Source organism: Heteronotia binoei, chromosome 21, assembly GCF_032191835.1.
Source record: "Heteronotia binoei isolate CCM8104 ecotype False Entrance Well chromosome 21, APGP_CSIRO_Hbin_v1, whole genome shotgun sequence".
In the NCBI taxonomy this organism is placed as follows: domain Eukaryota; kingdom Metazoa; phylum Chordata; class Lepidosauria; order Squamata; family Gekkonidae; genus Heteronotia; species Heteronotia binoei.
Window position 1 is genome coordinate 13703620 of NC_083243.1, and position 24473 is coordinate 13728092.

The window sequence follows — 24473 nt, forward strand, 5'->3', positions numbered from 1 at the left end:
CTTTGGGGTTATAAATTCTCAAGAACCAAAGCTCCCTTTGCCAGATGACTCTTCAAAGCTTATACCTGAAAATCTTGTCGGCCTTTAAGCGGCTACTGGACTCGCATCTAACTGTTCAATTTACTGGTAATCGTCCCGAAGTCGTCTTTTTTCTGCCTCACACGACTGAGTCACACCCTGTTGCAGGCAGGAGACGCTGCTTAACCTTGACCGTTCTAATATACTTGAAAAACTCTTTTTATTCAACATGTGAAACATTTTTATAATGAAAATTTTACTGTGCACTCAACCGTGAGAGTTGGGGCATGTAGGGAAGACAAGCAGTCTGTGTAAGGATGAGCTGGGGAGGTGGCGCTCTCCTCTGCACAAGCATGTCCTCTCACACACTCACTCCTGTAGAAGTCCCCATTAGCGATGCCAGCCAGCCCGTGAAGTGCAAGACGGGACTCGTTTTTCCCTACAGTGTAACGACCAAGTACAGCATGGCTATGTTATGACCATGGATGTGGGGGACAGAAGCATGTACCCAAGGGACACAGCTCCACAGCCCGTGAGCCCAGTCATTCAAGATGAATGGACTTCATTTCCGGCCTTCCGTTTTCCTCAGTGGGAAGCCAAAGGGGCTTCCATCGGCCATTTGCTTCCATCGTCCTTTTCTTCCATCGGCCATTTGCTTCCATCGTCCTTTTCTTCCATTTCCATTGTCACGCTCTATGTGGAAGGTTAGGCTGAGCGCATGCAACTGGCCCAAGCCCTGTAAACTTCTGCAGCAATGCGGGGGGTTTCAAAGCTGGGTGTCCCAGATCCCACTCCGGCACGTTAACCACCATGCATCGCTTTTTAAAGAGGATAGATTATAACTCCTATCTATATACTCTAATTCTGCATTCTATTTCTTGATCAGGCCAGAGCAGAGAGATGACACATAAAAATACTTCATACAGAACCACAAGTTCTTGTGTTTTTTTTTTTGTTTTGTGCAATTCCTTTACCTTATATGTACACAGATCAACGGCAACAGAGTCCTGGGCTTAGCAGACTTGCGCAAATAAGACATGGGAATCGGGGCCAGATTAACGTTTAGGCCAAGTAGGCACGGGCCTATGGGCCCCCACGCCTTTAGGAGCCCCAGGCTGGCTTTTCTCCCTGGTTACCTTCCTGCTTGCAGCCCTCCCAGCCTGCACATGCAGCCAGCAACTGAGCCGCTCTTTGCCCAGCTTGCCTAGTGTGGCTGGTGCTGGCGTCATCGCCGAGTTTGCCTCTGCCTCTCCCCCGCAGCTTTGTCAAAGGGGCTTTTGAGAGGATGCCTGTAGGCTGCAGGTGGAGGAGTGGGCATTCTGAGACGGAGATAATTTGCACGGGGGCCCCTGAGACTTTGACTGCATAGGGGCCTCCGCAGGGTTTCATCCAGCACTGATGGGAATTGAGCTGTAGAGCATCAGTTCTGCACGCAGGTTCCATCCCCAGCACTTCCAGCTAGAAGGGTCACGCAGACAGTGATGCGAGAGACCCTGACAGGCAGAGGAGAAAATATTGACCCCGATGGACCAATGGGATGGCTCAGTATAAGGCAACTCCATGCGTTCAACCCAACCGCAGCTTGCCGCAAAACCTCGTGGCAGGGGAGAAGAATAAAAGAAGGCTAATCTTGCATCTTGTTTCCTTGGTTCCTGCTCCCTGTCTCATTTCCTCCAGATTGCAATCTGAGGAGACTCACTAATGCAAACAAGGAACATTCATGATTTACTGTCAATCCACTGAACAGGGCCCGGTTGACACTTGCAGATAATACAGTCCACAAGCGGCTTCCATCGCCAGCTTTGCAGCAGCTTAAATAGAAAGCTGAACTGCCCTGCCTTCCTGGAATTTGGCCTGTTAGCTATCAACACCAGGCAACAAGAGAAGTTTCCGCCAAGCAGAGGTACACACACACACACGGGGTTAGGGACCTCAAACGGAAGTATGTGTCAGGCAGTATGAAAAATGGAACAAATGAACTCGCTTGCCTCCCCAGCCCACTGTGCAACCATGATTTTGTTAAGTCATACTTAGGATATGCAACGGGAATGGTAGGATATCTGCCTACCAATGTGGAAGATTAAAGGAATGGACCAGGGTATTACTAGGATTTCCATCTCCAGGTGGGAAAATTTCTGAAAACTTGGAGGTGGAGTCTAGGGATGGTGGAGTTGAAGGAGAGGAGGGACCTCAGCGGGGTAAAATGTCACAGAGTCCGCCCTCCGAAGGAGCCATTTTCTGTAGGGGTAATGAAAACAGGAGCCCCGTGGCGCAGATTGGTAAAGCTGCAGCCCTGCAGTCCGAGCTCTTTGCTCACAACCTGAGTTTGATCCCGGCGGAAGCTGGGTTCAGGTAGCCGTATTAAGGTTGACTCAGCCTTTCATCCTTCCGAGGTCGGTCAAATGAGTCCCCAGCTTGCTGGGGGGGAAAGTGTATATGACTGGGGAAGGCAGTGGCAAACCACCCTGTAAAAAGTCTGCCGTGAAAATGCCGTGATGCGACGTCACCCCAGAGTCGGAAACAACTGGTGTTTGCACAGGGGACTACTTATCTTTTTTTAACGATCGGTTATTTGGAGATCAGTTGTAATTCTGGGAAATCTTCAGACCATGATTGGAGATTACCAACCCTAAGCGTTACTGAACAAAAACCCCCTCTAAATCACCTCTGGAGCGTGGCAAATGTGTCCACAAAGACCCAGATTTCCCCCTCCGTACTAAAAAGGGGTAAGGGGGTGGCATAACTGTACCTATAAAGAGGAATTTTGCTACCCCTTTGCTCCCTCCGATGTGGCAGACTCTGATCTGGAGAATCAGGTTTGAATCCCTCTTTCACATGAAGCCTGCTGGGAGACCTTGGGCCAGTCACTGTTCTCTCAGAACTCTCTCAGCCCCACCTATGTACAAGGTCCCTGCTGTGGGGTGAGGAAGAGAATCTTGTTGTAAACCGCTTTGAGATTTAAAGCAGAGGAAAGTGGGGTATAAAAACCTACTCTCCTCCTCCTCTGACCTGGCCAAGCACAACAGGAGAGACTGCCACGTGACTGCACTCTCAGTAGCCTTGCGGAGATAATCATACCTGCACTCGGTGCTGCCCTATATCAGCATGAAACTGGATCAGGACAACAGGTGCTTCCTCGGCTAACTTACCAGAAGCTGCTTAGAAAGAGGAGTGAGGGACCAGCGACTAACTAAAAAAAGTAACCGGAGAAGCCAAACTGCTTTTCTTTTTCAAAGCGGAGAAAGAAACGAAGGCAAAGTTCCTTCGCAGATTGCTTGGCAAAGCAGAGGATTAAAAAAGCCATGTTAACCAAATACGGCGTCACCTGCAGCAGCCGCTTGTACAACAAGATCTTTCCGAGGAAGATAAAGAAAAGAATTAGGTACTCTGAAGAGCGAGCCTGCGCCTCCTTCGTCGGTGCATGACAAGCCGCTCTCCGCTCAGCAACTATAAAGCTTTTACATAACCTATTATGAAACACCACCCACTATTTCGCTCGCCATTTATCATTAACTATTTATAAATTTATAAATATTCCGGACTGCATTTGCTTTTGCAGAGCGGCTGCAACCAGCACATCTGGGCTATTTAAGGCTTTACCATTGCTTTAAATAAAAGCGTCCAAGTCATAATGCAAAGCATATGCAAAGCTATGCAAACAAGAATAGCCAGCTTCAAGAGGGGGTTAGATAAAAATATGGAGCAGAGGTCCATCAGTGGCTATTAGCCACAGTGTGTGTGTGTATATATATATATATGTGTGTGTGTGTGTGTGTGTGTGTGTGAATCCCAGCTGTTGGATTCAAATGTTCACAGTCCCTGTGGACTTTGGGTTGCTTTAAGAACATAAGAGAAGCCATGTTGGATCAGGCCAATGGCCCATCCAGTCCAACACTCTGTGTCACACATAAGAACATAAGAGAAGCCATGTTGGGTCAGGCCAATGGCCCATCCAGTCCAACACTCTGTGTCACACATAAGAACATAAGAGAAGCCATGTTGGGTCAGGCCAATGGCCCATCCAGTCCAACACTCTGTGTCACACATAAGAACATAAGAGAAGCCATGTTGGATCAGGCCAATGGCCCATCCAGTCCAACACTCTATATCACACAGTGGCCAAAAATTTATATATATATATATATATATATATATATATATATATATATATATATATATATATATATATATATATATGTATCACTGTGTGATACAGAGTGTTGGACTGGATGGGCCATTGGCCTGATCCAACATGGCTTCTCTTACGTTCTTAAAGCAACCCAAGTCCACAGGGACTGTGAACATTTGAATCCAACAGCTGGGAGTCATTTCCTCCTCTTACACAAATGATGGCTGGGTTTCAGTAATCTTTTTTTTTGGAGGGGGGTGGTCAACTTAAAAGGACTCAAGGCAGGATAGCTCTTTTAGCCTCTCTTCTCCCGTTTGACAGTATTTTGTAACGGCCTTAAAGGAAGCCTGCAGAAATCACCAGCCAGCTTGCTGGACATCCCATGTAAGTCATCTGTGGCCTATTTGTGGCCTGTAAGGAACACTCGTCCAACTTCCACCAGATTACCAGCCTGGTAGATGCAGACGAAAGGCTATTTACAAGATAAGCAATTAACTGTGCTCTGCTCCTTGGGCAATGTCAGTGCAAGGTTTTAAGCAACATAAAATGGCTGGATTGTAAATGGTATAATCTCTTCCATATCAGGGGTGTCAAACATGCAGCCTGGGGGCCAAATCAGGCCCCCAAGCAACTGGCTCTAGTCTGCTTCCTTCTCCCGCTCTGCTTTGCAAGGCTTGCTCAATCGCACAGGAACTACAGAGCAAAACCTCTATTTTCTCCATTGATTGAGGCTCCTCCCCCTCCTGGTCCCCTGGGGAGGGAGAGAAAGAGCCAGAGTTTCCTTTGCCCACTTCCCTGGGTCCAATGGGAGAAATACAAAGAATGTATCTTTAAGACCAACGAGTGCTAATGTTTTACGCAAGTTTTATTTTTATTTTTTTTAAAGTCTTTAATTGTGTTTGTCTGTGTCCTTTACAACATTTATATCTCTGCTAATTAATTTTGAATAGGTACGCGCATGGGCCCGGCCCGACACGGCCCGGCCTCATTTATGTCAGATTTGGCCCTCATAAGAAATGAGTTTGACACCCCTGTTCTAGAACAATTCCACAGATCCTATATTAAAAAGTTCCAGAGCTACTTGGTAGATGACCTAGGTTCACTATTGTTTCAGATTAGATCACAGACTTCTGAACATTTAATCTATCTCTGTTTTCAGGTATGGGTCTGAAGTGGAATTGTCCAGAAAATTTGCACAGCGGGGTGCCACATGAAACACAGAAATGGGTCTCCCTTGATTGGAATGTAAAGTTTTGTGGAAATCAGAACAGCATGAACGAATTTCTTTTTATTTGAACCAACCAACTGACATAAAGAACGAAACCAGCTTTTACAACAAGAAATTTCTAAAATTTTGGGATATGACTTTAAGAAAGTTGCAGAGACTTTTCTGCTAGGATTACAAATAGAAAATTTTTTAAAAGAAGATAGGACTTTAATTTGGTATTTGCTCTCAGCTGCTAGGACATTGTATGCGCAGTTGTGGAAGCAAGAAAAAATACCAGAGAAATGGGACTGGATCGTGAAAGTTTTATCGTGGCGTGAGATGGACAAGTTAACAAGAACTTTAAGAGACTATGATTTGGACGTGTTTAAAAAGGAGTGGAAGAAATTTAGAGAATATATAGAGCAAGAGTGGAATGTAAAAAGACATCGGACAATTTCTTAATATGAATTTGAGAAAAGAAAGACATTGAACTTTGATTGGTTAAGGGTACCTTTATATTTGAACTTAAGTATATAACCTCGGCAGAAGTCTAGTAATGGAGGGAGGGGGGACTGAAAATATCATATGGGTTAGAGATAGTAAGGACATAATTAAACATTGTAACCATATGTTATCAATAAAATTGTTTAAAAGGAAGAAGGAAACCAGCTTTCAACTTAAAACTCCTGACTGGGAATTGAAACGCTCGCTTACTGATGTGCAACTGATGTGTAACAGTCACACTTTTAAAAAAACCAGCTTAACAGACGAACAGTTCACATATCTTCTTTGCTGTGGCCCCAGCTTAACGAATGGCTCGCCTGAGGAGGTCAGGAACGTTCTCTTGACTTCCCACAAACTATGCACAACTGAATTATTCAAGAGGGCTTTTCTACACAGGCAATAGAGTTGCACTGTACTAGATGATTCACGAAAGTCACTTGGAAAACATTACTGGCAACTGTGGTCTACACACTACTGTGTGTAGCTTGCTGAAACTAGGCTCCTGCTGGGGAATTCTGCACATCTTAATGAGTCGTGCTAATATTTATGCTTTGCTTCAGTCCTGTTTTTAGACTTCAGGTTTGTTCTACAGCCCTAACCTATTGCTTTGTTTACTGAACGTCCGCATCCTGTTGACTGCAAAGAGGAAGAAGAAGACTGCTGATTTATACCCCACTGTTCTCTCTGAATCAGAGACTCAGAGTGGTCACAATCTCCTATAGCTTCTCCCCCCTGTGAGGTGGGTGGGGCTGAGAGGGCTCTCACAGCAGCTGCCCTTTCAAGGACAACCTCTGCCAGAGCTATGGCTAACCCAAGGCCATTCCAGCAGCTGCAAGTGGAGGGGTGGGGAATCAAACCCAGTTCTCCCAGATAAGAGTCCCCACACTTAACCACTACACCAAACCGGCTCTCTTGGTGTAAATCTGCCTTGAGTTCCAAGTGAGAATGGCTGATGATAAATAACATAAATAAAATATATTTTTAAAAATTAGCATCACAAAGATATTTAGAAAAACACGACTTTACTGGCATTCTGTGCACAACATCCTGGTTACATTTGTATCCAGCCTTCCATTAGGAAGAACTTCCTGACCTTTAGAGCAGTTCCTCAGTGGAACAGGCCTCCTCAGGAGATGGTGGGCTCTCCTTCCTTGGAGGTTTAGAAACAGAGGCTAGATGGCCACCTGACAGCAATGAAGATCCTGTGAATTTAGGGGGAGGTGTCTGTGAGTTTAGAGCAGTTCCTCAGTGGAACAGGCCTCCTCAGGAGATGGTGGGCTCTCCTTCCTTGGAGGTTTAGAAACAGAGGCTAGATGGCCACCTGACAGCAATGAAGATCCTGTGAATTTAGGGGGAGGTGTCTGTGAGTTTAGAGCAGTTCCTCAGTGGAACAGGCCTCCTCAGGAGATGGTGGGCTCTCCTTCCTTGGAGGTTTAGAAACAGAGGCTAGAGGGCCATCTGACAGCAATGAAGATCCTGTGAAGTTAGGGGGTGGTAACTGTGAGTTTAGAGCAGTTCTTCAGTGGAACAGGCTTCCTCCTCGTGAGGTGGTGGGCTCTCCTTCCTTGGAGGTTCTTAAACAGAGGCTAGAGGGCCATCTGACAGCAATGAAGATCCTGTGAAGTTAGGGGGAGGTCTTTGTGAGTTTAGAGCAGTTCCTCAGTGGAACAGGCCTCCTCAGGAGATGGTGGGCTCTCCTTCCTTGGAGGTTTTGAAACAGAGGCTAGAGGGCCATCTGACAGCAGCAAGGATCCTGTGAATTTAGGGGGAGGTGTTTGTGAGTTTCCTGCACTGTGCAGGGGATTGGACTAGATGACCCTGGAGGTCCCTTCCAGCTCTATGATTCTATAATTCCTTCCATCATGGAATTCAATTCGGCAGTGTTGTGCTTCAAGAGTTTTTCCATCCAGGCACTGACCAGGTCTGCTTAGCTTCACCAAGGGTGCCGCATCGTGTGCCCTGAGACCAGATGGGCTGCAAGGACAGAATGTCACTGTATCTCAAGATTTTATGTATTCCGAAGCCTAATATTGTAGCAGAACCAAGGGTGTTTTGAGGGGTGGGGGTGGTTTAATGTCAAGCTGGTACAAAGCAAGAATCCTCACACTTTTCCAGCGGGAGTTAGGAAGCCATGTTACTCCGGTACATGCAAAAATCATTCCTAGCCGTCACCATTTTGTTTCAGGCTGCTTAAGCTCCCAGAAAAGCAGTCCAAAAAGGTTTTTAAAATCCTTTCAATGTAGGAAAGAGCACTAGCTGCAACCCATTTCATCGCTGCTCTCTGGGCAGACGTCCAGATGCAGTACCTTACATAGCGATTTAAAAAGCACAAAAGCTCTTTCATAAGGGTTCAAAGAAAGTGCAAAAGAGCTACGTTGAACCTGGCATCTCGTTCCACGTTCTGAAATGCAAAACAGTAAAGGATTTTAATTGCCATCTCACGTTTTGCTTTTATTGTCTAAAAACAAAAGCCAATATGCTGCATATTAAATTCAAGGTGTACTAAACGTGATGAGGACGAAGCCGTTCTTTTAGGCAACAAGGTGCCTTAGGCAAGCCAATAGGCCTTCGGCCAAGTATCAAGGCATTACAAAATCCAGCTATCAGAAAATATTGTACTGGATGCATTTCCACTATTTCCCCCTTGTAACATGAGGAAAAAAACCCGTGTACAAGTAAGAAATGGATCTAGAAATGTAAAATTCAGCCTTTATTTCTAAGCTCTGGCAGCTGATATGAGAATACAGATATACAAAAGCCTCAAAATGTTATATGTGAAGCTCAAAAAGCTGAATCGACAGTGTCACACAACCTAAAGTGAAAAGTTGCAAGGAGGAGGAGGAGGATATTGGATTTACCGCCCTTTACTCCGAATCTCAGAGTGGTCACAATCTCCTTTATTCCCCGCCCCCCACAACAGACACCCTGTGAGGTGTGGGGGGGGGGGCTGAGAGAGCTCTTACAGCAGCTGCCCTTTCAAGGATAACTCCTACGAGAGCTATGGCTGATCCAAGGCCATTCCAGCAGCTGCAAGTGGAGGAGTGCGGAATCAAACCTGGTTCTCCCAGATAACAGTCCACACACTTAACCACTACACCAAACTGGCTCCAAAGAGTCATATGAAGAACAGAGATGCCCAGGTATCACCCAAACTTTGAGCACTGTGAGCTTTTCGAGTTGGAATTTTGTAATTGGGTCCTCGATGAGTAATATTAGAATTTTGGATTGATATTAATTCCTGAAAAAGGGTTTAATCCTGAAATGTTGGATTTACCTGGAAGTCGCATTGTTTGCTAGATTGTTACAGTTCGTTCTACAACTTTCTTCCTGGAACGAACCCTCCATTTCACAAGCTACTTTGATTTACTGCTTGGACTTTCACTTTATATATAAGAGGAGGAGTCTTAGTATATTTCCATTTGGTCTGATCAGGAATGTGGTGATGAGAAATGGGATTATAAATAGTGTGTGTATGGAAAGGAAAGGTCCCCTGTGCAAGCACCAGTCGTTTCCGACTCTGGGGTGACGTTGCTTTCACAATGTTTTCATGGCAGACTTTTTACGGGGTGATTTGCCATTGCCTTCCCCAGTCTTTTACACTTTCCCCCCAGCAAGCTGGGGACTCATTTGACTGACCTCAGAAGGATGGAAGGCTGAGTCAACCTTGGGCCGGCTACCTGAATCCAGCTTCTGCCGGAATCGAACTCAGGTCGTGAGCAGAGAGTTCAGACCACAGTACTGCAGTATGCTGCTTTACCACTCTGCGCCACAGGGCTGCCATACATACATACATACATACATATCAGAACACAGATTGGTTTTTTGTTTCTCAGGTCCCTGAGAGGGCACGCCATCCCTCAGTGACACACTTATGGAAATTGCCCTCTCACAGACCTGTGCATCTCTCCTTTGTTGTTTCCAAGTTCTTCCGCCAACCCTGCAACAACACTTTGTTGGGAGTGACACCTACTAGTCCAGGGGTGCCCAGACTGTGGCTCAGGAACCACATGCGGCTCTTTCACACGTACTGTGTGGCTCTCAAAGCCCCCACTGCCCTGTTGGCTGGCTTGGAAAGGGCATTTGTCTCTTTAAACCACTTCTCTAAGCCAAGAGAATGTGTGTAAAGTTGTTTTCTTTCCATCTCTCCATTCCTCCCTCCTCCCCCATCTATTTTCCTTCCTTCCTTCCTGCTCTCAAACATCTGACGTTCATGTTTTGTTGCTCTCATACCTCTGACATTTATTCTACGTGACTCTTGTGTTAAGCAAGTTTGGCCACCCCTAACCCTAACCCTTCTGACAGAGACGCAACAGCTAGAATTAATGACTCCTAAGGAGGATGTGAGTCCTGACCTGGATGGCCCGGACTACCCTGATCTCATCAGATCTTGGAAGCTAAGCAGGGTCAGGCCTGGTTAATACTTGGATGGGAGACTAGCGAGGGAGTCCAGAGGCAGGCAATGACAAACCACCTCAGAATGTCCCTTGCCTTGAAAATCCGATGGGGCCACCGTAAGTCGGCTGGGACTCAACAGCACTTTCCTCCACCAAAGAGGAGGTCCAGAGGGCAACGGCAACGCCTATCTGCAAAATGTTTTGGGAATTTTTCTGTGGACATCACTGGAGAATACAAGTTGATGGGGTGTGAACTGGCAGAGACTGACCAAGAGAGAGATCTTGGGGTCGTGGTAGATGACTCACTGAAAATGTCAAGACAGTGTGCGTTTGCAATAAAAAAGGCCAACGCCATGCTGGGAATTATTAGGAAGGGGATTGAAAACAAATCAGCCAGTATCATAATGCCCCTGTATAAATCGATGGTGCGGTCTCATTTGGAGTACTGTGTGCAGTTCTGGTCGCCGCACCTCAAAAAGGATATTATAGCATTGGAGAAAGTCCAGAAAAGGGCAACTAGAATGATTAAAGGGCTGGAACCACTTTCCCTATGAAGAAAGGTTGAAACGCTTGGGACTCTTTAGCTTGGAGAAACGTCAACTGCGGGGTGACATGATAGAGGTTTACAAGATAATGCATGGGATGGAGAAAGTAGAAAAAGAGGTACTTTTCTCCCTTTCTCACAATACAAGAACTTGTGGGCATTCGATGAAATTGCTGAGCAGACAGGTTAAAACTGATAAAAGGAAGTCCTTCTTCACCCAAAGGGTGATTAACATGTGGAATTCACTGCCACAGGAGGTGGTGGCGGCCACAAGTATAGCCACCTTCAAGAGGGGTTTAGATAAAAATATGGAGCAGAGGTCCATCAGTGGCTATTAGCCACAGTGTCTGCGTGTGTATATATATATATATAAAAAATTTTGGCCACTGTGTGACACAGAGTGTTGGACTGGATGGGCCATTGCCCTGATCCAACATGGCTTCTCTTATGTTCTTATGAGATGAAAAAAAGTGTTCTTTATTCATACTTCTTCTGATAGTTGAAGTATTTATATTCTCTGATTGTTTTGGTAAGTTTTTGCCATTTGGCATAATATTAGCTTTGCAAAAAAAGGCAGATAATATTCGGATATGCAAATAAAACGAATGGACGTTCAAAACATGTATTATGTAGCAGTGTTCCCGTTATTTACGCACTAATCTGGTTTAACTAGAAATCATTGGATTCTCACAGGTGTTTCACAGGGATCTTGGACTTGTCTGGAAGTCACTGTTTGCAGCATTTTGTTCATTTTTATTTGTTTAGACAACTGCTATACATGTTTATCTGACAAATCATTTACAAAGTATTGTTCTACCCACTACAGCTTCCTACTTTTTCCTGGAACAAAGGCATTAACACAGGGGTGGGGAACCTTTTTTTTCTGCCAAGGGCCAAATGGATATTTATAACATCATTCGTGGGCCATAAAAAATTATCAACAGTGCTCTGCCAAGGGAGAATGATTCAGCCCAGCAAAATTAATGCAAATAATTGTTTTTCTGTTTGAAGTGTGGGGAGAGCCTAATCTGGCACACACACACACACACACACATCTGGCCTGCCACCCTAGGCAAATGCACAGGTCCAGGGCTTTTTTGTAGAAAAAGCCCAGCAGGAACTCAGTAGCATATTAGACCACATCCCCTAATATTAGCATATTAGGCCACACACTCATTTGCATATTAGGCCACACCATCTGGGATAATCAAGTGCAAACTGAACTGTGACAGTAACTTCTCCAAGCCCTGCAGCAATTCTGGCTGGCCAGCCAGGCCCCAGGGAGGCTGCCGCACAGTACATCTGGGCCCTGGGATCCCTGGTTGGCCCTTTGGAGGCTGTTGCACAGTGCGGCTGGGCCCCATGATCCTCGCTGGCCAGCCAGGCCCCAAGGAGGCTGCCACATGGCTCGGTTCCGTCCAGCAATCCCCGAGGGCCACACCAAGTGACCTCACGGGCCGTATATGGCCCTCGGGACGGAGGTTCCCCACCTCTGCATTAACACATACAGACCTTTCAAGTTAAAGTCTGGCTTTCTGAACAGAGCGACTTCCACATATTCATTCAATTTTAATACTTCATTAAGCAGGGGTCCCCAAGCTTTTCCAGCCTGTGGGAATTTTAAGAGAGGGTAGTATCACCCCCAAAATGGCTGACACAGGAGACTGAGCCAATCCCCAAATGGCTGAGCTGAATGGAAAACTTCCCTCCTCACACCTTCTGTAAAGAATGAAAGCCTGAAGGGCAGATGGAACCACAGTCTAAGGACAGCCCAGGTGGTTGCCAGTCATTCTGATTATCCAGTAGAAAACTCTTTCATTTGAATGAGGACAGCCAGTAACAAGTCCTGCCTTACAACAGCTTCGCCACCTTTCTGGAAAGCTTGGTGGATGCCAAGGGAAGTACTAGATGGCAACATGGCACCCATAGGTACCACGCTGGGCAACCCGGCCTTACGGATTTGACTGTTTTTAATCTTCTTTCATTTTGCTTTTAACTGTCATTTCACTCTTTCCTCTCGACAACATTCCCTTTTATGGCATGTAGTGATACGACTTCGCTCACAGCACACAGCAAGAAGAAGTGTGTACATTGGTCTAACGAATTCAGTAAACAGAAAGCCAAGGAGATCCCACAACTCAATGGAGGGAAAGATTTCCCGATACACCTGTCACTTTGTATTGACATGACAGTGTGACGTTGTAGTTAGAATGCTGACTGCAAGGCAAACCTGTGCTTGAATCACATAAAGCTCAGCTGTGAAGTTCACTGAGTGTCCTGGGGCCAGTCACTACTCACCCTATAGGAAATGTTACAAGAACTTTGCGGGGGGGGGGGGGGAGATAACAAAAGATCCATTGCAGATGCCCTAAACACCATTGAGAAAGAGGAAGAAGAAGAAGAGAGAAAAAGAGAGAAGAAGAAAGGAGAGGAAGAAGAAAGGAGAAGAAAGAAGAAGGAGGAAGACGACCACAACTGCAGATTCATAACCCGCCCTTCTCTCTGAATCAGAGACTCAGAGCGGCTACAATCTCCTACATCTTCTCCCCCTACAACAGGCACCCTGTGAGGTGGGTGGGATTGAGAGGGCTCTCCCAGCAGCTGCCCTTCCAAGGACAGAGTCTCAGAGTGGCCTACAATCTCCTTTCCCGTCCTCCCCCACAACAGACACCCTGTGAGGTGGGTGGGGCTGAGAGGGCTCTCACAGCAGCTGCCCTTTCAAGGACAACCTCTGCCAGAGCTATGGCTGACCCAAGGTCATTCCAGCAGCTGTGTGGGAGTGGGGAATCAAACCTGGTTCTCCCAGATAAGAGTCCGCACACTTAACCACAACACCAAACTGGCTCTCACATAAGACCCAGATACATGCCTAATCTCAGTCCACAGACCAGGGAGAGAGGGGCACTATCCAAAGACATTGTCAGGAAAGACTGTTAATTTCCCACTGCTGACTTTGTTCTCTCTTCTATCAAAGTTGAAGTTTCTATTACTGTCCTTGAAACGTTAAAAGAGCTTTTCCGGAACGGCTCTCCTTGCATCAGAAGTACTAAAAAATACCCTATCATTTCCTATTATGCCACAAAGACTTGTTTTCTACAAAGAATGCTCTGCTGGTTGTGAAAATTTGGCTACCCTTCCACCTGAATTCATGAAATTCTGGCAGACTTTAGACCACCAGTAGCTCTTTTCTTTCTAGGCAGGAATTATTGGCGTGTTCTTCACATACACAGCACAGCCCTTTATTTTCAATATCACGTAATTCCTTTGCCATTATTTGAGCTCTTTGAAAGTCTTATTATATTGAAGGAAAGCAAAGAAGCCTATTTTTTTTTCCAAAGAAATACTGAGAAAACACACATGATATCTTGATATCTTATACAATACAGTACCCTGGAGCTTTTAAAGGAAAAAAAAACAGCCTTGGGGAACTGCGGAGCTCTGCCAGAGCTGCAATTAGTATCTAGGACAGAAATATAGACTAAAAGCAAGGAAAAATCCAAAACATTTAAAAATGTGTTGTTCAGTAAAGGTTCCCTGCAGTTGAACAAACTTTTGCATCTGTTCCTACCCAGCAACCTGATCACTGAGCGGTATGTGCAGAATCTTGTTTTACAGTCTGAATTGGAAATTACCGGCGGGGGGGTGGGGGTGGGGAGAGATGTTGCTTTATTCCTAATATATCAGAGCAAATCATGCTAGACAAATTAGTAATCTGAACCGGCAATGTCAAATTTGATGATGTCACCAGACAAGCCAAGTTTTCTGGCTTTTAGCTCTGGATATAAAGAGACTGCGCTTGTCACAACTGTGGAAGGGCAGGCACTGTACCAATAACTGTTCTATTTACAAGAGAAAATTCTGGAAGAGGGCACAGGCAATCCTTGTCTTATAGCAAATGCGTTGTATGTTAAATGCTGTCAACTTGCTCCCTACTTACGGTGGCACTATGAATTAACGACCTCCAAAATGCCCTATCGAAAACAGCCTTGCTCAGCTCTTGCAAACAGGGCCTTTACGAAGTCAATCCATCTCATGTGGAGTCTCCCTCTTTTCCTGCTCCCTTCAACTATTCCTGGCATTGTTGTCTTTCCCAGTGACTCTTGTCTTCCCATGATGTGGTCAAAGCATGAGAGCTTCAGTTTAGTCATTTTAGCTTCTAGGGCAGGGGTGTCCAACTCATTTGTTATGAGGGCCAAAATCAGACATAAATAAGACCTTCTCGGGCCATCATGTTGGGTTGGGCCAGGCCATGTGTGTACCTATTTATGATTAGGTAGCAGAGTTATAAACTTTATAAAAGACACGGTTAAACACAAAGATTTTTTAAAAAACCTTAAAACATCCTTAAAACATTAGCGCTCAGTCTTAAAGGTGCTTTCTTGGTATTTCTCCCATGAGATCCAGGGAACTGGGCAAAGGAAGCTCTGGCTCTTTCCTTCTTTCCCCAGGGGACCAGAAGAGGGAGGAGCCTCAGCCAATAGAAGGAAGAGTAGCTTGGCTCAGTAGCTGGGCTGTGCAATTGAGAGAGCCTGGCAAAGCAAGCTCTCCTCCCCCCCCCTTCCTTCCCAAGGGAGGAGCCTCAGCCAACAGAGAAAACAGAGGTTTTGCTCCGTAGCTTCTGTGTAACTGAGCAAGCCTGGCAAAGCAAACTGTTATGCAGAAGAAAGCAAGAGAGAGGGAGAAGGAAGCAGATGACAGCCAGTTACTCAGGGGCCTGACTGGAGCCCTCTGAGGGCCTGATTCTGCCCTTGGGCAACATGTTTGACACCCCTGTTCTAGGGAGTTAAATAAATAGGAAGAAAACTGCTCAAGTAGGCAATAAGAGAGGGGAAAATACACACAAAATTTGCCAAAGAAAAAATAGCTATAAACAGAATTTTCTGTTCTGTTCAGTGTAAACAGGTTCTGTGACAAGAACCCTCTGAATCCCATTTCATTTCAATTATTATTATTATTACTACTATTATTACTACTACTACTATTATTATTATTATTATTATTATTATTATTATTTCCAGCAGTAATCTGAGAGGTTCACACCAATCACAAAATAGGCCACCAACAGATAAAGACGGGGCTTTACACATATTTAGGGGACATCCTAAGCAGACAGAAAAACATCACCTTGTAGGTTAAACAGCTTGTGTTAAACAAAAACAGCTTATGAAGCCTGAACATGCTCCAGGACAGAAAACACCAAAGGTTTACTGGGGTGGGAGGGTGGAGGGCAGAAAGGCTAGGAAGCGATGGAGAAACAGGCCTGCTCAAAACTGACAAGGTACAGAAGAGGGAGAGGGAGATCTGAGCATTTGTGCAAAAAAAGATTCTCAAGTGTAGGGATGTGTCACTGTTGACCCAGATCGACTTAATTCATTCCAAGTATTCCCCATTACTATGGATGGGTGCAAAAGCTGGACAATGAAGAAACCTTGCAGGAAGATAATTGACTGCAAGGTGACGGGGAAAAGTTTTACAGGCACTCTGGACTGCCGGAAAGACAAACCAGTGTGTTCTCCATCAAATCAAGCCTGGACTCTCCCTAGAAGCTAGCATGATGAAACTGAGGCTATTGTACTTTGGTCACATTTTGAGAAGACAAGAGTCAATGGGAAAAAGACAATAATGCTAGGAAAAGCAGAAGGCAGCAAGAAAAGAGGAAGACCCAACACGAGATGGATTGACCCAATAAAGGAAGCCATGGCCCTCAGTTTGCAAGACTTGAGCAAGGCTTTTAACCATAGGATATTTTGAAGACATTAATTCACAGGAAGTGGCTTAATGGCACTTTGCACACACGTGCACACGCACACACACACACACACACACACACACGCTGCAATTCTTCATAGGTCCCTGGACATATTTTCTTGAATTCAAGAGGCCAATCTAAAAATTTAGGATCCAGATTCCTATTTCAGGGTTAGGTATGATCATATTTTCTAATTATCGCTACCACATTTTTGCTACCACAAAAAAAAAAAAATGCTAGGCACCATAATGAAACTCCTAGGCAACTCAGAACTTAGGAGATGTCAAGACATGCTCCAATCGCCAGTTTTATGACTGAGTGTATGAAAACAATGCAGCAAAGGAAACCCACCTACAAATGAACCTGAAATTTCAGCATGCTCTGGGGACTCCCGAAGCATGCAGAAAAATTAACAAACAATAAAAAACTCTAAAGTGACCCGTGAGGTTTATTTTATCAAATTTATATCCCGCCCTCCCCTAATGGGCTCAGGGCGGCTAACAACAGTTAAAAACCACATAGAATATTAAAACAATATACAATAAAATCAATCCACACATTTTAACCATAAAATCCAAGATGCAGGTTGATGTTTCTGAATATCTGTATTTGTCCAGTGGGATTGTCAGTGCTGTGGGACATGTGCTACCTCCCCTAAACTACTGAAGGAAAGGAAAGGTCCCCTGTGCAAGCGCCAGTCGTTTCCGACTCTGGGATGACATTGCTTTCACAACATTTTCATGGCAGACTTCTTACGGGGTGGCTTGCCATTGCCTCCCCCTGTTATCTACACTTTCCCCCCAGCAAGCTGGGTACTCGTTTTACCGACCTCGGCAGGATGGAAGGCCGAGTCAACCTCGAACCAGCTACCTGAAAACCCAGCTTCTGCCGGGGATCAAACTCAGGTCATGAGCAGAGCTTAGGACTTCAGTACTGCAGCTTTAACACTCTGCACCACAGGGCTCTTTTAACTATTGAAGACGCGCTTAAATGGTTCGGTCTTACAGGCCCGGTTCACCCCAAACACAATGCAGGCCTCCAACAGATTACGACAGGGCTTCATACATATTTAGAAGCCATCCTCAGAAGGCAGAAAAACATATCCTTGCAGGTTAAACAGTTTGTGTTAAATAAATGGGGAGGGACAGTGGCTCAGCCGTAGAGCATCTGCTTGGTAAGCAGAAGGTCCCAGGTTCAATCCCTGGCATCTCCAAAAAAGGGTCCAGGCAAGTAGGTGTGAAAACCTCAGCTTGAAACCCTGGAGAGCCGCTGCCAGTCTGAGTAGACAATACTGACTTTGATGGACCGAAGGTCTGATTCAGTAGAAGGCAGCTTCATATGTTCATATATGTTCATAAAAACAGCTGAACCAGGACTGAGTATGCTCCTTATCTTTGAATGGGTGGAGTGGAGTGACAGGCAGATGAAGAAACTGGCCTGCTCAGGTCCCCACTGTTGGCGTATTCGCTGGTATGCTCTGTATTTGTGAGGATTAAGAATAGAGAGCCCACTGACTTGTGCTAACTATTTACATTTATTGACAGATTTACAAGTTTATAGTTGTTCTGGTATACACTTTAACAAAGTGCTTCGCCGGACACCACGGTTGAGAGCAGAGCATACACTGTGCAAGCTCTTCCCAGTTATATACGCATATACGCAAGCACCAATCAGCACACAGCGCTGAGTCATCCTGCATAGGCGCAAGTGCTCTGGACAGAACCGGTACGCACCTGCTGAGGGAAGCTGTCAAGAACTGTCTCAGATCATAAACTGTCATTTGCATCCGACTCCAGCCTGAAGTCTTACTAGCAAGCTTATGCTGACACCCCCAAACTGAATCTTACTGAAGAAGTAGTTTGGGGTGGGGAGGGGAGGGGGGGTCTCCTTTGCCTCAAGCAGGACTTTTTTTTTAAATATAAAAACATAAATAAAAACCAGCCTCCGCACCACCCCCATCCTCATTTCTTTGCAGGCTCCCACCTTATAACTACTACCACCCGCGTAACTGACAAGCCAAGAACATCTTCAGGCACGTCTTTCAGGATCACAGAAGAACAAGCAGATGGCAAACCAACAAACGTAGCCAAGTCACCACCTGCAAGGTCAGCATTCTCTTCCCAACCCAGAGAGCCAGCCACATACCTTGGATGCTTGAGGTGTTGAAATCACATGAACAGTGCTGGGTTTGACGCCGTTGGCTTTGGGTCGCTTATAGAGAGCAAACCTGCTTTTCCGCCGCCCTCTGTCACCATTAGGAAGGGAGCCATTGTATCTAGGAGAAGAGCAAACACAGAAGCTTTTTTTCAAGCTGTTTGGGGAAAGTGGGAGAAAGAGTTGGAAGTGGATCTGTCAAGCAGCTGTAAAGCCTGCACAAAGCTTTATGTCCTGCGGCAAAAAAAAAGTGCTCACTTCTGAGACCTAGCCAACAAATAATAATTCCAAAGAGTGCGAAGAAACAAATTCCAAATCATGTGAAGAACTGGCTGCAATTCAGGGCTCTGTAGGTTACTCTTCAGCAAACTTCCTGACGGTATAGCAACCATATTCTGTGTACTTTCCAAGCGCTATACCCAGAATTTCTGCAAGTCCAAGAGAAGCAAGCAAGCTAGGCAAAGGGGATTTTTCTAGCTGGGTCCAAGGTGTAGTGAACTGACTGAAAAAGGAGGTCATATTTTAGTTATTCCTTTGCTTTATTTATACTTCACCTTTCACTTTCAAAGAGGTGGTCGTGATAGCTCCCATCCCACAAGAAGCCATCTTGAAGCCAGCCAGTGCTAACAATTGATAGTACTATGTGAACAAGAAAGTTTTTTATTTGGTTTATACAAGAACTATGATATGACTTGGTCCATCAAAGTCAGTATTGTCTACTCAGACTGGTAGCGGCTCTCCAAGGTCTCAGAGGTCTTCACATCGCCTACTGCCTGGGCCTTTTAACTGGAGATACCGGGGATTGAACCTGGGACCTTCTGCACGTCAAGCAGATGCTCTACCACTGAGCCACAGCCCCTCACACACTTTGATTCACCTTCAAATATCATTTTATACTGAAATTGTGTCGGCTGCCATGATCATAGAATCATAGAACTGCCAGGGACCCTCAGGGTCATCAAGTCCAACCCCCTGCACAATGCAGGAAACTCACAAATACCTCCCGCCCTTAGTTCACAGGATCGGCATTGCTGTCAGATGGCCATCTAGTCTCTGTTTAAAAACCTCCAAAGTAGGAGAGCCCACCATTTCCTGAGGAAGCCTGTTCCACTGAGGAACCGCTCTCACTGTCAGGAAGTTTATCCTGAGCCAGAAACTCATCTGAAGTTTAAGAACATAAGAGAAGCCATGTTAGATCAGGCCAATGGCCCATCCAGTCCAACACTCTGTGTCACACAGTGGCAAAAAATAATATATATATATATATATATACACACACACACACACACACACTGTGGCTAACAGCCACTGATGGACCTCTGCTCCATATTTTTATCTAAAGCCCTCTTGAAAGTGACTATGCTTGTGGCCGCCACCACCTCCTGTGGCAGTGAATTCCACATGTTAATCACCCTTTGGGTGAAGAAGGACTTCCTTTTATCCGTTTTAACCTGTCTGCTCAGCAATTTCATCGAATGCCCACGAGTTCTTGTATTGTGAGAAAGGGAGAAAAGTACTTCTTTCTCTACTTTCTCCATCCCATGCATTATCTTGTAAACCTCAATCATGTCACCCCGCAGTCGACGTTTCTCCAAGCTAAAGAGTCCCAAGCGTTTCAACCTTTCTTCATAGGGAAAGTGTTCCAGCCCTTTAATCATTCTAGTTGCCCTTTTCTGGACTTTCTCCAATGCTATAATATCCTTTTTGAGATGCGGCGACCAGAACTGCACACAGTACTCCAAATGAGACCGCACCATCGATTTATACAGGGGCATTATGATACTGGCTGATTTGTTTTCAATTCCCTTCCTAATAATTCCCAGCATGGCGTTGGCCTTTTTTATTGCAAACGCACACTGTCTTGACATTTTCAGTGAGTTTAAACAATGTACATGCCATAGTTTCCCTAAGTTTTTGCAAACATTACTCCATCAAAATAATTTCCTCAGTTTTAAGTATAACATTCTACACTACAGCTGATTGATTATTTTGAACTTCAGCAGATCATTGATCTGCTTGATTATTTTGCTTATCAAATACTTCTATTCAAATATCTGAGATTAAAAAGGTAATCCCCCTGTGCAAGCACCAGTCGTTTTTTTGACTCTGGGGTGACATTGCTTTCACGTTTTCACGGCAGACTTTTTACAGGGTGGTTTGCCATTGCCTTCCCCAGTCATCTACACTTCCCCCCCAGCAAGCTGGGTACTCATTTTACCGCCCTCAGAAGGATGGAAGGCTGAGTCAACCTGGAGCCGGCTACCTGAACCAGCTTCCACTGGGATCAAACTCAGGTCATCAGCAATGGGTTCCGACTGCAGTACTGCAACTTTACCACTCTGCGCCATGGGGCTCTTGTATTTGAAATTAAAGGTAAAGGTAGTCACCTATGCAACTCTGGGGTGACGTTGCTTTTACAACGTTTTCACGGCAGACTTTTTACGGGGTGGTTTGCCATTGCCTTCCCCAGACATCTACACTTTCCCCCCAACAAGCTGAGATTACCAGAACACAAAAATTAACACGAGGCGCTTTTAAAATTGACTGCATATATCAAAAAGCATGCTAAATCAGTTCCTGCTCTTTTCAGGATAATCCAGAAAATTAGAGAGCCAGTTTGGTGTAGTGGTTAAGTGTGCGGACTCTTATCTGGGAGAACCGGGTTTGATTCCCCACTCCTCCACTTGCACCTGCTGGCATGGCCTTGAGTCAGCCATAGCTCTGGCTGAGGTTGTCCTTGAAAGGGCAGCTGCTGTGAGAGCCCTCTCCAGCCCCACCCACCTCACAGGGTGTCTGTTGTGGGGAGGAAGGGAAATGAGATTTTGAGCCGCTCTGAGACTCTTCAGAGTGGAGGGCGGGATATAAATCCAGTATCTTCATCTACCTCACAGGGTGTCTTTTCTGGGGGAGGAAGGGGAAGGAGATGGTGAGCCGCTCTGAGACTCTTCGGAGTGGAGGGCGGGATATAAATCCAATATCTTCATCTACCTCACAGGGTGTCTGTTGTGGGGGAGGAAGGGAAAGGAGATTGTGAGCCGCTCTGAGACTCTTCGGAGTGGAGGGCGGGATATAAATCCAATATCTTCATCATCATCATCATCAAAATTATCAAATTCTTATTAACTGGCAAACATGCACCACAGTGCCTTAATAGCTAATCTACCAAAGAGCACATTGCATTGTAAGGCAGTTTTCATGATACATTATGTGGCAAACCAGTGACTGCTGGAAATTCAGGGCACTTTGCATCATTCCAACCTATGTGACATGACAGACGCCGAAGGAGCAGGGAGGACAAGAAAAGAGGCTGAGCAGTATGGGGACTGTCCAAAGAACATTCACAGCGGAGAATCTACTCGAGTTGCCTTGTGCTCAAGATCATTCTCACAGGATCTGAAACTCTACCAGAGCTTTTAAAGCTACGCATTTCCTCAACTATTACAGTATCTTCTGTGCTTGTTACGGAGACGAATACAGGAGCTGCTGTAAGCAAGCATAGGCGCTGCCATGGTGAAGTCGCTTTCATTAGTAATGCTCACATTAAAATCAGCTGTAATCACCAACTGAAAACACAGCTGCAGAAATTACTGCATTCTAGCAATGGTTCTGGAAAGTCATCCCTGAGCACAAAAATCCTGTTTTTGACTCTTAAGTAAAAAAGCCAATGACCATGTTCCACACACACAAAAATTTGGCAGCAATCGCAGGAGAAACAGAATCACAGAAGCACAGAGTTGGAAAGGACCTGCTCCAACCTCTTGCACAATGCAGGAAACACACATATACCTCCTCCCCCCACCCCACTCCCAGTGACCATGCCCAGAAGACATCATAAAAAAAAACAACAACCCAAACCCCACAAAACCTCCAGAATCCCTGGCCAAACTGGCCTGGAGAAAATTTTGCTGCCTGAACCTAAGGTGGCAATTAGCATTTTCCTGGGCGTGCAAGAAAGGTCATGACAACTAAGCACTGATGCAACCCATCCTGCCTTCCTTCTCATGATCTGCTGAAGTTCAGAGAATCAACATTGCTGTCAGATGGCCATCTAGACTCGGCTTAAAAACCTCCAAAGAAGGAGAGCCCACGACCTTCCAAGGAAAAGGCTTGTTCCAAGGAACCGCTCTGGCAGGAAGTCCTTCCTAATGTTGAGCTGGAAACTCTTTTGATTTAATTTCAACCCGCTGGTCCTGGTCCTACCTTCTGGGACCACAGAAAACAATTCCACACCATCCTCTATATGACAGCCCTTCAAGGACTTGAAGATGGTGATCATATCACCTCTCAGCCATATCTCGCCAAACTAAACAAACCCAGCCCCTTCAACCTTTCCTCATAGGACTTGGTCTCTAGACCCCTCACCATCGTCACTGTGATGGCAGTGAAGATGGTGAGGGATCTAGAAATCAAGTCCTATGAGGAAAGGTTGAAGGGGACATGTTCCAGCTTCTAGATATCCTTCTTAAAATATGGTGCCCAAAACTGAACACAATACTCTAGGTGAGGTCTAACCAGAGCAGAGCAAAGTGATACCATCACTTCATGTGATCTGGACACTATCTATCTGTTCAGTAGCCTTTTTAACTACTGCATCACACTGCTGACTCATGTTCAGTGAATGGTCCACTAAGACCCCTAGATCCCTTTTTGCACAAACTACTGCCAAGACAAGTCTCCCCGATCCTATAATTATGCATTTGATTTTTCCCACCTAAATGCAGAACTTTACACTAAACACTATTAACATTCATTTTATGCGTTTTAGCCCAGTTTTCCAGCCTGTCAAGATCATCCTGTATCCTGACTGTCTTCTACTGTACTTGCTACCCCTCCCAGTTTAATATCATCTGCAAATTATAAGTATAATGGGAGTTGGCACCAGACCTTAACCCAGCTCTTGGATCGACCATTGGTACTTAGCGTGAGGGGTCATTCTCCTCTGAGTACAGGAGGACATCTTGGGTGCTTTCCACCATCTTGTCAGGGAGGCAGGAAATAGAATAATTCTTCTTCCTCTTCCTTGACCCTGGAGCACCCAGATCTCCTCAGTTGGGATACTCCAAGAAGCAGTTTCTAAACTATCAACCAAGAAGCCAGGCTGTGTGTGACGAGATCCAGGGCTTTTTCGATGGCAGCACCAGAACTTTGGAACACCCTTCCAGAAGCCATAAGGGCCTTGCGGGATTTGTCGGCGTTCCGCAGGGCCTGTAAGACCGAATTGTTTAAACAGGCTTTTGCGGTTTGAAAAAGGGCTGCCATCGGACATCTTACAGAATGCTGGCAATCACAATCGAGAATTTGATACCGCCTATACTGTACTGAAATAGCGCCATAGAAGGGTTTTAAAGTGGATATATGTAAATTATGGTTTTATATGTTTTATTGGATTGATTGTATTTTATGATGTTGTAAGCCGCCCTGAGTCCGCTTGCGGAGAGGGCGGGATATAAATGGAAAGTAATAAATAAATAAATACTCAGAAAAATGAAACAGTAATAACGTTAATAACAGCCAGTTAATATGCTAAAGGCATAACAGAAAAGGAACTGTGAAGCAGCAAGAAAAAGTGAAATAGATATAGAAATGGCAGAACAGACCCTAGCATGAGCGATGCGATGTGGCGGGCAAGATGTCCTCCTGTACTCAGAGGCGAATGACGCCTCACGGTAAGTACCAATGGTCGTTCTCCCTCTGAGTCGGAGGCCATCTTGGGTACTCCTATAGCAGTAGATTAATGACTGAGTGGGGCATCGCTCTCTTCTAGTAATACATGT

The 24473-nt window shown here is 45.3% G+C and overlaps 1 protein-coding gene and 1 non-coding gene across 2 annotated transcripts in view; both read right to left on the reverse strand.

Moving 5' to 3' along the window:
- Positions 1-24473, reverse strand: part of PELI2 (pellino E3 ubiquitin protein ligase family member 2) — a 158548-nt gene that overhangs the window by 69773 nt on the left and 64302 nt on the right. The window contains exon 2 of the mRNA XM_060263161.1: positions 18691-18820. Coding sequence (XP_060119144.1) covers positions 18691-18820 — 130 coding nt within the window. The remainder of the gene's footprint in view (positions 1-18690; positions 18821-24473) is intronic.
- Positions 19487-19558, reverse strand: TRNAV-GAC (transfer RNA valine (anticodon GAC)). The gene has a single exon. It is a non-coding gene; the product is annotated as a tRNA-Val (tRNA).